General features: G+C 39.2%; 1 protein-coding gene and 1 non-coding gene across 3 annotated transcripts in view; one reads left to right on the forward strand and one right to left on the reverse strand.

Moving 5' to 3' along the window:
- The window catches only part of LOC6575748 (protein cappuccino), a 44,880-nt gene that overhangs the window by 14,566 nt on the left and 14,406 nt on the right, over positions 1-15,908 (reverse strand). Inside the window, exons 3-4 of one of the 2 annotated variants that reach the window (XM_032729468.2) lie at positions 9,431-9,919; positions 3,052-3,612 (exon numbers count right to left, since the gene is read on the reverse strand). In XM_032729468.2, coding sequence (XP_032585359.2) covers positions 3,052-3,612; positions 9,431-9,919 — 1,050 coding nt within the window. Of the gene's footprint in view, positions 1-3,051; positions 3,613-9,430; positions 9,920-15,908 lie in introns of those variants that run through there. The other variant, XM_032729469.2, reaches the window with a different exon arrangement.
- Trnay-gua lies at positions 2,229-2,322 on the forward strand. The gene is made up of 2 exons: positions 2,229-2,265; positions 2,287-2,322. It is a non-coding gene; the product is annotated as a tRNA-Tyr (tRNA).

Genomic DNA, 15,908 nt, shown 5'->3' on the forward strand with positions numbered 1-15,908 from the left:
TGAAAATGAAACGTTGCTCACAGGAGACCACAAAGCGCTGGCAAGAGCAAGAGCGAAGCAACTGCATGCAAAGCAGCAGCTTGACTAGCAGATACCCTGGGAACAAGTTTTGGCTCAATAACTATTTCAATAGAAATAGATAATTGAAACGCTAAGAAACGAAGCAAAGTGCTTATCGATATATATCGATGTATGTAAAAATGATATAAAGTATAGTTAAGGATCAATGATTAGAAATAATTGAGCTTACTGCTATATCCTATATGATATGTGATATATATGAAAATTACAAAATAAAGATATACTGTCTTCAGCATTTCTAAGCATCGATAATTATCGATATATAATATGCAAGCTTCATTACATCGATTTTTGAGATTTATCAATTATATTTTCATAAGATTTTCATATATTGTGTTAACTTTGACACAAGTTCAGCATGCCCTACAAATATATATACAGGTTACAGGGTATCCATCAAGCAGCTGCAACCGCATCTCTAGCCCTTCATTCGCTTAAGCCGAAACCAGCCAACTTGAGAGCGCTATATCCGTCTACCAAAATATTGTTTCATTACGCGTTGCCCAAACATTGTTGAGGGGCCACCGGATGCGGATGCGGATGTGGGTGCGGGTGCGGACGTGGTTGCGGATGCGGTTGCGAATAGCAGTCACTATTCGCTAGTTGCAGCAGGAGGAACAGGAGCAGCGCCAGCGGCAGCTGCTTTTGGTGGCAAACGTGACGTTGCCGGGCATATAAATCAGATTTTCGGGTGGGGGGCGACGACGGCGGCGGTGGCCGCGACAAAAACGACAGCAAGGGAAGAATTGATGGCCACTTCAGACAAACTGACAAGCGGGAGGAGCAGCAGCAGGAGTCGCAAGAGGAGCAAGTAGCTGCCAGCTCAAAGATGCGAAGGACAGCAAATTGCGTTGGATTTCAATGCAACGAGAGACGAGCCAGAGGCAGCAGCAGAGGCAGCGGCAGAGGCAGAGGCAGAGGCAAAGGCAAAGCCGGAACGCTTTTGTTGTTTGTGCAGCGAGGCGTTAAAATGTTTGTTTGCATTAATTTGTGGCAGACGTTGATGCGACTCGTGATGTGGCAAGCTGCAGTGGCAAACAGTAGCAGCAGCAGGGGCAGGAGCAGGAGCAGGAGCAGGAGCAGGGGACGGCCAGCAACTTGCAACCAATTAGTGTGCCACACGCGCAATAACAAAAACTGACGCCTAACGGGCCACAAAAATTCCGTTAACAATTTGAAAAGGGGGCGTGGCAGACGCCCGTTGCTGCACGTCCCAGAATGACTAGGGAAATTCGATTTTAAAGCCACCGCCCAAAAGTATGCAACAAAATCTGAAAATTTTAATAAAATGCGCGACAATCGACTAGGTTTGGGGCGGTGGCCAGTGGGCGTGGCGGCGGACAAAATGTTATGCCCGAGGGCCGAGCGTGGGCAGAACGTGGGCGCGCAGCTCAAAGAATTTGCATAGCCGTAAGTTATAAGCGCTGTCAGCCGCAGCCAAGCAGCGAGAACTTACGGCCAAAATAAACGTAAATAGAAGTCGAACAAATTCTTGAAATAAATGAAGAGTGGAACGAATTGCGGAGAACTTGACGAAAATGTGAGGCAAATAGAAAGGCATTTGAAGTGAGGAAAGAAAATGCTTGCAATTTTGCAAAAATGTCAACAAAATTATGAGATTAACATATTTCATGTGATATAAACAATTTTATGAATATATGTATAATAACAAGTTGTGTACGTATTGAAATATATAAATAAATATAAATATGTGCAGATTTAAACATATTTTTAAATCACAAATTATAACATTTTTTTTTTTTAATATATGAACAATATTTAATTATTAATTTTATTAGTTTATAAAGTTTTACTATTATTTACTTTATTGTTAATTTAATTATTGATAATATTTATTTATTTTTATTATTTATAATTTCTCTTTAGTTTATCAAATTTTTATTATGTTCACCTTGCTTTTCCATAAGCTATTTATACATTTACTTTATATTTGCCTTGCTTTTTTTCGTTTCATTGATAAAGCTGCCTGTCAATGAATTTATTTATGCATCACTTTAGTTAGAAAGAGATAGAAAATGATTTTTTGATGTTGAAGCACATAAAATGTTATTTCAAAATCATTGAATAAAATGAAAGCAAAAAGCACTTCGCTTATAATGACAATCAAGCCACGCAGTCTCCATACACCTTCGATAGCTCAGTTGGTAGAGCGGTGGACTGTAGAGAGACATGCAATGTGTAGAAATCCATAGGTCGCTGGTTCAAATCCGGCTCGAAGGATGTTGGTAAAATGCTTTTTTATTTTTTTTTAAATATCAATAAAAATATTTACGAGAATATTTTTCAATTATTTTGCGCCGTTTCACAAATACGAACTAATAATCTCTTCAAATGAGTGGGTATAATGCGCGACCACGCAGTTTTTCAAGCAAATGCTTAACAATTCAGTGCAATTACAGCACATTGAAACGCAGAAACAATCCGAACTACACAAATTGCGAATAATTTACAAAATTATCCTTTAAGTGGCTTTTAAAGAGCACTTGAAAGTTAAATTGAAAGCATATGAACATAAATCGCAGCAACGTTCGCCCATAGATGGCGCCAGTAATGGTTTGTTATTTTTACCGTTTGTTACAATAACTCAACTAATGATTCACTCAAGTGGCGCATTGTCTTCTGATTGGTTAACTGATTTCTGTTTTCCCAGGGGATTGCAGAGTAGAAGTGCGTGAGAGTGAGAGGGGGAGTGTGCTAGTGGGAGTGGGAGTGGGAGTGAGAGGGCAACTAATTGTTAACTTTGGGCAAACAACGAAACGCAATCAAACGTAGCGCAAAAATTTGCCAAGCTCAACGTAAAAGCCAAACAGCAAAGCGCACAAAAATCATCAAAATTTATATACATACAGCTTGGGCTGCGCTTGAGTTGTGCAGAGGGGTGAGTGAGTGAGTGAGTGAGTGCGTGGGGCATGGGTAGCGGTAGGCAAATGTTTATTTTGCTAGACTTACCTTCGAACTTTTCATATGCAGCGAAGCTTAACTTTTCCGGCACAAAAGACGAGCCGCGCCGCGACCCTGCGCCGGCAGCAAGGCTCTGCTCCAGCTGCACTGCTGTCAGTGTTGTCTCCCTCTCGTCGCCAGATGGCGCTGGCGCTGCCATCGCTAGCGCTGGCGACTGAACGATAGGCGCGCTGCTGCTATTGCAGCTACTGCTCGTCGACGTCGATCTCTCGACCGAGAAGCTGGCCACCTTCTTGAGCACATTGCTCGAGAGCAGCGGATTGGTGGGCGTGCCATAGCCGGGCGGAGGCGGCACCAGCGAGGCCGCATCAGCATCCAACTGCTTAGCCTCGTCCCCCTGCAGCAGCGCCTCCCCAGCAGCGCTGCTGTCAGTGGGCGAGGCTGAGCGTTGAGCTGAGGCAGGTGTTTGAGATGATTTAAACGAAATTATAACAGTTGACTGCGTTTCCAGCGGAGTGCTCGCTGTCGAAATCAGAGTCGGAGTCGGAGTCGGAGTCGGGGTCGAGGTTGGAGTTGGAGTTGGTGTCGGAGTCGATGTAGTCGCTGCAGCTGAAACGAAACGAAACGGAATGGAAATCAAATGAAACGAACTGAACTGAAGGTGAGCGCCAGGCCGCATTAGCAGCCCAAATTGATGCAGCGAGAGCACAGAAAATGCGCAAAGCTGGCGAAAAGCTATCTATAAGTGATTTATCAATCAAAATAGTCAGCAATGAAAATAGAAGGGCTAACAATAATGCAGATTTGAGAGTATTCAGATACACTCCGACTAAAAGCATTCCATTCATCTTAAGATGCTGTCATTGAATGATACACATGACGATTGGGGGTTCGATACTTGAGTGTTTCTTTTATCCGTTTCATTTTAGTGTTTCACTGAGAGCTAAAATTTCATTTCACTGTTTCATTTTAGTGTATCACTTTCAGTGTTTGACGTCAATATTTCATTCTAGTTATCCATGTTTCATTTCACTATTTTACTACAGTGTTTCATTTCAGTGTTTCATTCCAGTGTTAGAGTATCACTTTAAGAGTTCAATTTCAGTGCTTTACTTTAATGTTTCCATTATTGTTTCATCCCTATGTTTCACTTTGTGTTTCATTCCAGTGTTTCATGCCCAGTGCTCCATTGCAGTGTCTCACTTCTGTGTTTCATTTCAATGGTTTATTAAAGTGTTACTCTTATATGATTCACTTGACTACAATACAATAGAATTTTCATTAAGAAAAACTCAGCTTTTCATTCACTTTTCCTATTTTGCTCAACTGCAAATATTGAAAAGCTCCCCAGTTAATGTTCAGTAGGCTCCATTAAGAGCAGCGCCTAAAATGCATATAAAAATATCTTCGGTAATCGCTTTACGAGCAAAGCGTGAGCAAATTATATAATTTAGGAGGCGCAGCATCCAATTTTTATTATATTTATATTTATATATACAGCAGGAGTTGCGTTATTAAATCTCTTGTTCTGTCCATGAGGAGCTCAGTGGAAGTCCTCGATGAGTCTTGGTCGTGGCAGTGGCTACAGCTCCGAGCACACCCAGTGGAGCGCTTATCGCGGCCATCATCATTGACTGTAAGCCCAAGTGGCTGACACGCCCCCAGCCCCAACGGGTGTCCATTGCTCCCACGTGCATCATTTCGTACAACATGATTTAATTAAAATTTAAACTTTATTTTGTTCTCTTTTTTTGCTGTTCTCGCAACAATGGGGAATCGAAAATGGGCGCCCATTTTCCCCATTTTCCCCGTTTGCCGTGTTTCAACAGTTTTCCCAGTTTCCGGCCGACATTTTGTAAACAATGAAGACGTGTTTGCAATTTTTAAGTTTTTTACAAATGTTTTTGGCGTGCTGGGTCACAATATACCCAGCCACGCCCTTCGCCCTTCACTCAGCGCCTCCCATCTCTCTGATGGCCGTTCACACAGTAAAGAGGGTATATTAGTTGTGTGCTCTAGACGATTCCTTAAAGATGTGGAACCGTGTCTGATCAGAGTATTAGAAGACTTGGAATAAGTCCCAGAGAGGAAGAATCAGTTAGAGCTGGGATATCTATTTATATCTAATAATATTTAGATTTTCTCAGATTTCACATATATGTACATACTTATTTATGGTGAAGGTAGTAAAACTCCCCCAGTAAAATCAACTTGAGTTAGAGAGTTAGGATCTGTTCTAAAGTAGTGTAAATACAATAATATAATATTTTTTCTTTTTGCTGTGAGCAAGTGTGCAGGAAGTCAAACTCTTCCATAGAAAACTCCTCTATATCCAATAATATTTATCTGATTTCAAATATAATATATTTTAAATTTTCATCGAACGAGTATCGTGCAGTCAGTCAAACGCGATTTCCACAATTTTTACTTGTTTTGCTTGGGCTCTGTTTGTTATCCAAGCGACGGACGGACGCAATTAGACGGGCATTAGATGCCGAAAAGGGGGCGTGGCACAGTAAGGGGGGGGATTGGAGTTAAAACTTAAGGGTATGCTGGGGATTTTATATATAAATTTAGCTGGAAATTATATTATATATAAATGACTGTATATACATATATTTAAATGTATTTAAAATATCATGTGCGAGCACAGCACGAGCCTTTGCATAAATGTGCCAATAATTACTTTCGCATACCCTTTCCTGCAGAGACTAACGTGATGTTGACATCGGGAATGTAACAGAGAGGGAATTAATATACTATATAAAATATGTATACATTATAGATAGGTTTATTATAGGATATATTGGCATTGTGAAAATATTTGAAACAGATCTGTTCGACCATCTGTTCTTTTCAGATAAGCTAGAATGAATTACCTAAAAGTTTTATGCTCTAAAAGTTAATTGGAAGATTTCTGTGATGAATACAAGAATATTGTATGGTACGGATAATGCAGAGCAGGAATCAATCGTCTTAGAATGAGTTTCATGCTCGAATTAATCTCTATAACTTAAGATCATTACAAAGAATGGCTTGCAAATAAGTCTAGTATTTTTTCAAGATCTTTCATTGTACATTAGATGACTAAGAAATCTATTTGCAATAAACAAATATTCCATTAAAGTGTCTTATTGTATGACAAGTTTCTTTTTAGTTCGAATGATATCATAAAGTTATTCAATTGGGGTCTGCTCTATTTCCATTTGATTTCATCAAATATGTATAAGCCAATATTTCTTATCAAGTCCTTACACTTATATTCCTTCGTATCTGTATCTAAACCTAGAGCATACAATTTTCACTACTTAATTTTTGCCAATTTATTCGTTTTTTTTTTTTTAACTTTATATATTTATATTTCTTCTAAGCGCGTATTTTTATGCGCCTCACAGATCGCATCAGTTATATAAAAAACAAGTAAGAAAGCTCTAGTCGAGACTGCTCGACTACGAGATCCCCTGAACCCTTGGAGCAATAGATATTTCAATACTTTTTCGCGACTTTCAGCTTACACAAGAAACACGCACACACACACACACACACGCACGTACGCACACACAGGTATACATAACACACACACACGCATACAGACACAAACGCATACACACACACACATACACATACACATACAAGCAACCACGCATAAACACGCATGGGCTGCAGTGTGCGCTTACTATGAGAACTTAATTGTTTAATAACTTTTTTTATGGACGTACGATCTTCATGAAACTTTTAGATTATGATTATAACATGAATATGCATGTGATTGCCAAAGCACAAGTCTCTAGTATTTGAAATACGCTTTTTACAAAAGTGAGGGGTGGGGGTGAATTTAGAGGTGGGGGGGTAAATTTTAACAAAAACCGAAATTGTATAAATTGCATATAAGCATACATTAAAAATTTGGAGACTCTAGCAATAAAGGTGTAGAAGATATAATTTTATAACTGGGTTTCGATAAGGTTTTTTATCGATAAAAAAAGATCGAGATGAGTTATCGATTTTTAATGATAAACTTGATATGCGCGCTGTAATTACGGACATTTTAAAAAAAATTTGAAGTCTCTAGCTCTTATATCTTCTGAAATCGACGCGTTCATACATACGGACAGACGGACAGACGGACAGACAGACGGACAGGGCCAAATCAACTCAGCTCGTCACCCTGATCAAGAATATATATACTTTGTGGGGTCTGCCACGCCTCCTTCTCCCTGTTACATACATTTCAACAAAACCATTATACCCTGATTTCCCATTGAAAATGGGTTCAGGGTATAAAAAAAAAGAACAACAACAATAGGCTTTTCTGGAGCAGGCCGAAAAGAAAAAAAAGGAGGACAAAGCGACACGAGTTAATTAAAAAACTTGAAACAAATTTTTATTCAAATAGCCGGGAGAGTAAAAATGGGTTGACTTTATTTTCAAGGAGGCGCAATTGAAGCGAACTTATAGAACGGGAGGATCTAGGGGCGTTCGTAGAGTTTCTTTAAGACGTTGAGCACGTAATGTCAATTAGAAATTATAATTAAAATCAATGAAAACGAAATAAAATTCAATAAAAATTGTAAATTGCAAAAAAGGCAACAAAAGGACAAATAACACAATCAAAAGATGATAGCATTGGAATATATATATTTTGTTATTTCTTTTGAAAAATAATAAAATTAAACATATTTTGCAATTGACATAATTTGTCTATTTATTTATATTGAATTTGCAAACTTCCTTGCATTCTATTTACCTACTAAAAAAAAACCGGTATTTTTATTACCTGGGCTTGACCTTTCCCACTTTAAATTTATATTAAAATACCTGTACCTTTCCTATCTATTTATGTATTCGATCTATTTTATTACTTCTGCATGAACTTTGCCATACAAAGACGAAATTTTCAATTTTATTTCGGTTCAACCTTTGCGCTTTGAGCTGCTGCTTCTCAAACTTTAAAGTTTGGCAAGCACTTCGCGCAGATGCCTTACCAATGTTTACCAATGGAATTGGCGTCGAGCGCCAGACCAATGGAAAACGAGCAGACAAAATTGTGGAAGACTTCGAGTGTGAACGACTGAGCAATGCTCTGTTCGGTAAAAATTGAAATTAAAGAGGAAATGGAATAATTTACGTGATAAAAAAATAAAGTAAAAAAAAAAAATAAAAATATTTAATGCATAGTCACAAATTATCAAATAATTGTCATTTATTTTAAATTAGTTTTCAATCAGTTCTCTTCCGAGCAGTAGCTTTTAGGTAAGGCCTCTGCGTAGCAACCATTTTATATTTCCCGATTAATTGAGCTGTCATAGTGCTTTGAGGGAAAGATGTCTAGGTCTATCAATATATCGTATATACGTAATTACTTAATTACGAAGTCAGTCATTTGGATTAGCTGAAGCTAAAGCATTTTTTTGCATAAGAACTCTGCCTGGTAAGCAAGAGGATCATGGTTCGAATCCTGCTGCAAACTCATATGATTGCCTATTGATTGAGCCTTAATTTTTGAATTAAATAGCGAGTAGCTTCCAGAGAGTGGCCTAGATTGACAAACGAGCTCGAGTACTCTTCGAGTCGAGCATATATAATCAGTTGACGCTAGTTTTATTGACGAAGTAATTTGTTATTTGTAAGTGAAAGCTAAAATTAGCCTGTGCAGGATTTTGCCTGCCAGGCGTGAGGCCCCCGGTTCAAATCCTGTTGCGAACATATATGATTTTTATTAATTTATATTTTTGATGGTGCCAGTTATTTGAAAGTAAAAGTTGATTTCGATTTCGTAGCCAGTGGCGTAATGGGAAGCACTCTGCACGGCATGCGAAAGGTTCGCGGTTCAAATGCCGCTCGGGGTACACAAGTTGTGTATACAATTTTTTTTTTTTTTTTTTTTATAACAAATTATTTTTTGGTGTTGTCTAAATTCAAATTCTAAAAGCCAATATACTCGCATTCTTTACTCATTTTACAGTGCATCGAAAGGGACAAGGCTTTTAGTTATTCTCATTTTCATTTTCAATTTTTTTTTGCCACTTCGTTGTTATTTTCGGACACAAGGGCCACACACTTGAGCATACACATGGCGCTTCAAGTGCTCCCCAACAACAACAGTACGAACGACGACAACAACAACAATCAGATGAAGAGGGCAAACAGGAAGATTCGTGTTTTATGCCGCGCGTTTCGTTTGATTTGCGAGCGGGTGGCCAAGTGGGAATTTGAATAATTCCCGCATATCGCCAAAAGGCACATGCTCTGGTATCAGACACGCCCCCCATCCTACCGCCGTCCCTTGCGCCCACTCCGGCTAATGCGTTTGTAATGGGGGAAACCGGAGATGAGGCGACCCTCACGTGACTTTAAATGCCGCCAGATCTCGGCCCGGAATGTGAAATGGGCAAATAAACGCGCGAAGGCCAAACGGGGGACTCACCTGTCGCTGCCACGCCCACATCCGTTAGATTTGTGGGCGTCGAGGCTGGGCTGACGGCGGCTGTGAAACGTGACGACAGATTCTGCAGCTCCACTTTCTTGGCCTTGGATATGTTGAACAGCTCGCCCCCATTGCCCAGGGGCGAATCGACACGGGGCGTGGAAATCGCAACAGATCCCGCTGCCACGCCCACGGGCATCATATTGGCTTCCGTGATCGAGCCGGGGGGCGTGGGCGTGGGCGAGGCCGAGCTGCTGCCCAGCACCTGGGCGAGCTTCTTGCCCAGCTGCAGTGCCATCCGCTCATCCGGCGAACTCTCCGGCGTAATCAACAGCTCCGTATGCAACAGCCCCGCTTCGAGCGCCTGCTCCGGATCTGGCTCCGATTCATGGGCGATGCTCAGGTATGTGATGCGACTCAAGCTCAAGCCGGCGATCTTATCAGCACGACAGCGACGCTTCAGCTCTATTAACTCCTTATTGTTGAGATCTAAAATAGAAAAATCGAATCAGTTAGTAAATATAGTTATGAATGTCTTTTATAGATTAACAAATATACATAGAAGTCATTTTTAATGAGGAAAGATACAATTCAATTTGAATATTTCCAATACGAGGAGCATACAATTTAAGAAACTTTCAATTCGAATTTCTATAAGATTCTTATAAGCACATAATCTAAGTCGAGCCCCATGTAACTGAAAATCTTATAAGAATATATTTTAAGAAGCTATCCAATTAGTAATTGCACAAATATTGTCGATTGTCTTATAAGAACTTTTTATAAGAATACTTTGGGAATATCGATTAAGACTAAGGATCATTAGACTTACATATATGATCAATTACTACAACAAAACAATTTTAACTCAATTAGAATCACAATTTGTTGATCACGTCACAGCAATTCTAATAAGACTAACTCTCTTAGCAGACATGCGCAAGTCAAATAAGAATTAAGACTCATTTGTGCTTAGTTACCAAAGAGCGAATCAGAATCATTGCTGGAAGATGAAGAAGTAGAAGCAGATGTAGAAGAAGTCATGGAAAGGGAGTGCAGACGCTGCCGATGCTGCTGCTGCGCAGCTGACTGTGACGCTGACTGCTCTTCTGGCTGCGTCAATGTGTTGGTCGATGCATAGCAGCAATCGTCGCTGCTGCAGTTGTGAAACTCAGTGGAGTCGCTGTTGTAGTCCAGGCTGACGACGTCATCTGGCAGCACAGAAGAACACGAAGAAGAATCAAAAGAAAGAGAGATAGAGATAGATGAGCTAAGTGCTCAAAAATATTTCAATTGAAATAGCAAAGAAATTAATTTATATATATATAGAAAAAAAAGTGCCGTTGATTTATGGTTTGCGGCTCATTGAGAAAACCGCGACATGTGTAAAATATAACAAAAATAAATAAAAGTAAATTGAAACAATACGCCACTGGAAGGCGGCACAAGAGCGACTGAGAGAGCGGGTGAGATTGAGAGCGCGGCGAGTGCGTGCTCTCATTGGAATAGGCCAAACAAAACGTAAACTGTAAACCATAACGCAAAAAGATTTATGAAAATCCATATGGAAAATGAACTCAAAAGCGAAAGGTTAAACATAATGACAAATGAGCAGAAAGAAAATAAAAAATAAAAAGGGAAATGTAAAAAGTAAAGCAAACAAAAACAAAACAAAAGCGAGGGGCACAGCTCGAAAACTGGTTTTTGGTTATGGCTGAGCAGGCGGAGGGAAGGTTGGACGGGGGAAGTTTCGGGAATGGCCACGGGAATGCCAAAAGACGGCGTCACTTTTCTTTCATTTCATTTCATTGTTGTTCTGTTTTTATTGTTGTTGTTGCAATAAATTTGTTGTTTGATTTGTAAAGCAAAACAAAGACATCAAAACGCAACAACGGTAAACCGAAACTGTTTCATTTATCACTCACTCTTCTTCTCGCTTTTTGGCCTTCGCCCTTTCGAGTTCGCTTTCGCGTTCGGGTATCAATTTTCGTTTGTTATTGCAAAATAAAACACTTTACGCGTCGATTCTAACACAACTTTTCACTTTTCATACACACATTTTTCCAATTAGCCGCGGCGACGGCGACGGCGACGACGACTTCGACTCGAACGATCTGCGCGGCAGCAAGTGCAAAGCGTTACTAACAACAACAAGAGCAACTGGTTTCTAGGGGCCAGCACATGTGAGCGAAGCCTGGAAATCGAAGCTGAGCTGACGCGTGAGAGCGTGTAAAGCGTGAGCGAGTGAGACCGAACGAGCGGGTGAGCGCGCTAGCGTGAGAGCGATTTCGGGGGCTTGTTGTTGGCGGCTTAAAGCTGTAATTTAAACGGTGCACGAAATGAACAAAGGGCTTCGAAAGCAAGCAAAAGCAACTGGAATCAATACAAGAATAAATATATATGAATCAATGAGTTGTGCTAAGTGTTATAATCTGTTATAATTTAAATAAGCAGGAAGCGCTGTTTGTATATTGAATTGGAACGGGAGAGGCCGTGAGAAGGGATTGAGCTTTCATTGCAATCAAGTTCGTATTGTGAGCTGGTTCGTTGCTCTTTACTGAAAATAACCAGAGAATGAATAACTTGAGTTTAAGTTTAACGGACAGATAGTAATGAACAATGCGATCCCTTTAATTTCCCAATGTTATTCTAGTACTTTATAATAATATATGCAAAGCTGATCAGCATTGCATACTTTTTGACATCTGATTCAAATATTCATTGAGAACTTTAAAATGTTGTTTGGTAATTGCCTAGTTTTAGGGGGCTGTCGAAATTGTAGAACTTTTGATTGAATGAAGTATGAATTATAATAATTTATAAATATATATGTAGCACTACCTCTACTATCATCATCCTCATCACTAGGCTCATCATCATGCCCATTTTCGTTACGCTTATCATTATTATCATCTTTATAATCACCATCTTTGCAAATTATTCATATGCCAAAAATAACTTTCGCAAATTTCTTTCAAAATGGCGCCCAGAAAGTTGTCGAGCGAGGAAAACCCTAGCGAAATTGTTGTCTGAAATTAAATTCCATAACACACACACAAACAATTATTGTTAACAACATTAAACCGTTGTTAAAACTCCGCAACGAGCTGACAGAGTGAGAGGGAGGAGAGAGAGAGAGAGAGGGATAGAGCGTGGAGTGTTAGAAGTTTACAAGGAAAACTATTAAAACTAATTGCCATAAATATTAGCGGCCCGCCACGTGCCAGGCCCAACTTTTTTTTTGTACACAACATAATGTGTGTGTGTATTGGTGTGTGTGTGAGTGTGGGTGTCTTGGTGTGTGTATAGGCTCTTAATTGAGCACGTCGCCAGTTGTTGTTGTTGTTGTTGTAGTTGTTTTGGTTGCAGTTGGCGCCGAAAACTAAGCCACAGCGAACTGAGCGCATTTATACCCCTTCCCCCTCTCCATCCTTCCCTTGACCCCACTACCCCCCTCTCTCCCACTAGCTGCTTTTTATTATATTTTTGCAAATGGAGGCTTGCTCTGCCGAGTTTCGCTTGGGGCCCCATATGAATTATGAATTTATGCATTGAAAGAGGCTCCCGAAAAAAAGCGAAGAAGAAGAAGAAGCAGCAGCAAAACGAAGCGAATTTTTGCTGTGTGTATGTGAAATGAATGCGGAGCGGGGGGCAGTTGGCGGCAGGCGGTTCTCTGTCTGTGTGGGCGTGGCAGCTCAGTTATCTCACGCTATAAAGAGAATTTTTGATAGCCGTTCGCTGTCTACCTCTTCCCCCCCCTCTCGCTGTCTCTCTCTCTCTCAGTGAATCGCGCCTTGGCACGTTTAGAATTTTTCGTTGATTTGATTTTGGACTTTGGAGTCGCTGCAATGGCAGCCATGCAGCCGCCTTTTCAATTGCCTTTTGATACAGAGCCCCAAACAGCCTGCCAAGCCAACACCACCCCCATCCCCACTTAACCCCCTCCCCACTCGACCCGTGACCTTTCAAAATTCCCGCGATCTGGCAGCCTTTCTCTCCTGCTGAAAACGCGACTCTTTGTAAACAGTCAAAAGCAGCGCCACAGAATTCTCGGCGAGCGCTTTGAACGTCAATTTCTATACCCTACAGTGTCAGCTTGAGTGACTAGAGCAAGTGCTTTGTGACATTGCAGTAGCTGGCAGGGCTGGACTTAAGAATATACTCTTCTAATGACTTTCTTTTGGTAACGAAGAGAGATTCATTCCTATGGAAAAATAAATAAAAGAAGAATATCCGAATTGAAAGGGAAAGAGGGGAAGAGACAAGTTTTTAATAAGAAGAAACTATTTACAAATTAACAATATTGGGCAATTTTTCACATAAGCAGATTTGTTGAAAATATTGAAAATTTTTAATTTTTAAATCTCAAACAAATTTCAGAAAATTCTGAATTAATTAAGAACTCCAAATAGATTTAAAAAAATAAAAATTTTAGTGTAAAATTTTAAAAATAAAGAAATAAAATATTTTAAAAATTTTATTTTGATAAAAATGAACACTTTTAATAGACATACTAGTCAAAAAAAAAAAAAATAAAATAAATAAATAAAAAAAAATAAATAAAATAAAAAATAAATAAATAAATAAAAAAAAAAATAAATAAATAAATAAATAAAATAAAAATCATTATTACAAATATTATTATTAAAATCTTATTATTGTCACTTAAAAATATTATTATTAAAATCTCATTAAAATTTTATTGAAACTATAAGTTATATAAAGTCTCTATATATGTATATATAATAAAGTTTTTTTTCGTTCTTTTTTAATTTCAATAATAAAGCTTGCAAATACAATCAAATTTCGTTAAAATTTCGTATATATGGGGAAAATGGATTGATCTAAAATATTTTTTTAATGAACTCTAGTCAATCTAAAGGGAATTTCAACAGTCTTTTATTGGCTATTTCATAAGTCGCATATGCAACCGTGAAACTAACATCCATTAAGGGCATTAGAGCTTCGACTCGATAAGGATATCAACTCAATGCGTTTCGCTTATATTTCAATTTGTTTGTGACTCGTCGAAGGATGCGAAGCTTTAGAACAGTTTGCAGCTTCTGCATCCTCTTCTGCGACTTCTTTTTTTAAGTCAGCGAGTTTTTATTTTTATATTTTGTTCCGCTTCTTCTTAATAGACAGAGTCGACTTTTTGAAGTGGGTCGCTGCACTGGCTGTGTGAGAGAGACAGGGAGAGCGAGAGGGAGAGCGCGTGCCATGTGTGTGAGTTATGATTGAGAACGTGGCCCGCTTTGTAGTGCAGAGTCAAAAGTCATGCTCATATATTTTGCACTTACTCTCACATATATGTGTGTGGTATATATGTGCGTGCGTGTGTTTTTTAAAGTCAGCATCTCTTAAAGATTTCACATGAATAACTAAAATCTATAAATTTTTGATTTCACTTTGGCTGCTGGGAGAACAGGCGCAAGTGAAGATATTATTTGTGCCAGCCGAAATGCCAATAAGTTTCGAGTGCCAACAGGCTGTAGGGAACTCGAAAAGTTACTCAGGAGAGGCAGAGCGTGTGTGTGTGTGTGCGAGCGAGAGGGCAGATATGTGTATATTTAAGTACTGTAAGCCATGGCAGAAGCAAACAACGCCAGCGGAAAAGTAAAGCTCAGAGAAATTTCTAACAGTCAAGAGAGCTGGCGAAACAACAAAAGCGGATTGCCAGCTGGCGGGATTTTCAGGGTGTACAGAGCGGGATATATCTGCCATGAACAAAACAAGAAAAAAACGAGAAGGGTGCACAAAATTTCATAAAACTTCGATGAAAAGTTTTGGGCCTTGTTCTTCGTGCGTTTTTCTTTTTCTATTTTCGAAAAAACTTGCACGAAAATTCTTATTTAAACTACGCTTAAATTGCAATAAGTCTGTCGACTGTCGGCAGAGAACGAGACGAGCGAAAGAGACGGAGCTAGTGTGTGGAACGGAGAAAGAGAGTGAGAGAGAGAGATACATAGAACGAATTACAGAAAAGTGCACAGATTTAGTGCGAGCTACAGGCTGCCAAGCGAACTGTGTAATAAAACAGAAGCGAAAGTTCAAAATGAAACACAATGCAAAAAAATGAAGAATTTGGCATATTGAAGTATAGCATAAAATAGATGCGATAGATCGGGTATGATGTACCTTGAATTGGATGACAAGGACAATGGCAATAGCAGTGGCAATGACAATGACAATGACAATGACAATGACAATGACAATGACAATGACAATGACAATGACAATGACAATGACAATGACAATGACAATGACAATGACAATGACAATGACAATGACAATGTCAATGTCAATGACAATGACAATGACAATGACAATGACAATGACAATGACAATGACAATGACAATGACAATGACAATGACAATGACAATGACAATGACAATGACAATGACAATGACAATGACAATGACAATGACAATGACAATGACAATGACAATGACAATGTCAATGTCAATGACAATGACA

Source organism: Drosophila mojavensis, unplaced genomic scaffold (assembly GCF_018153725.1).
Source record: "Drosophila mojavensis isolate 15081-1352.22 unplaced genomic scaffold, ASM1815372v1 contig_36, whole genome shotgun sequence".
Taxonomy (NCBI): domain Eukaryota; kingdom Metazoa; phylum Arthropoda; class Insecta; order Diptera; family Drosophilidae; genus Drosophila; species Drosophila mojavensis.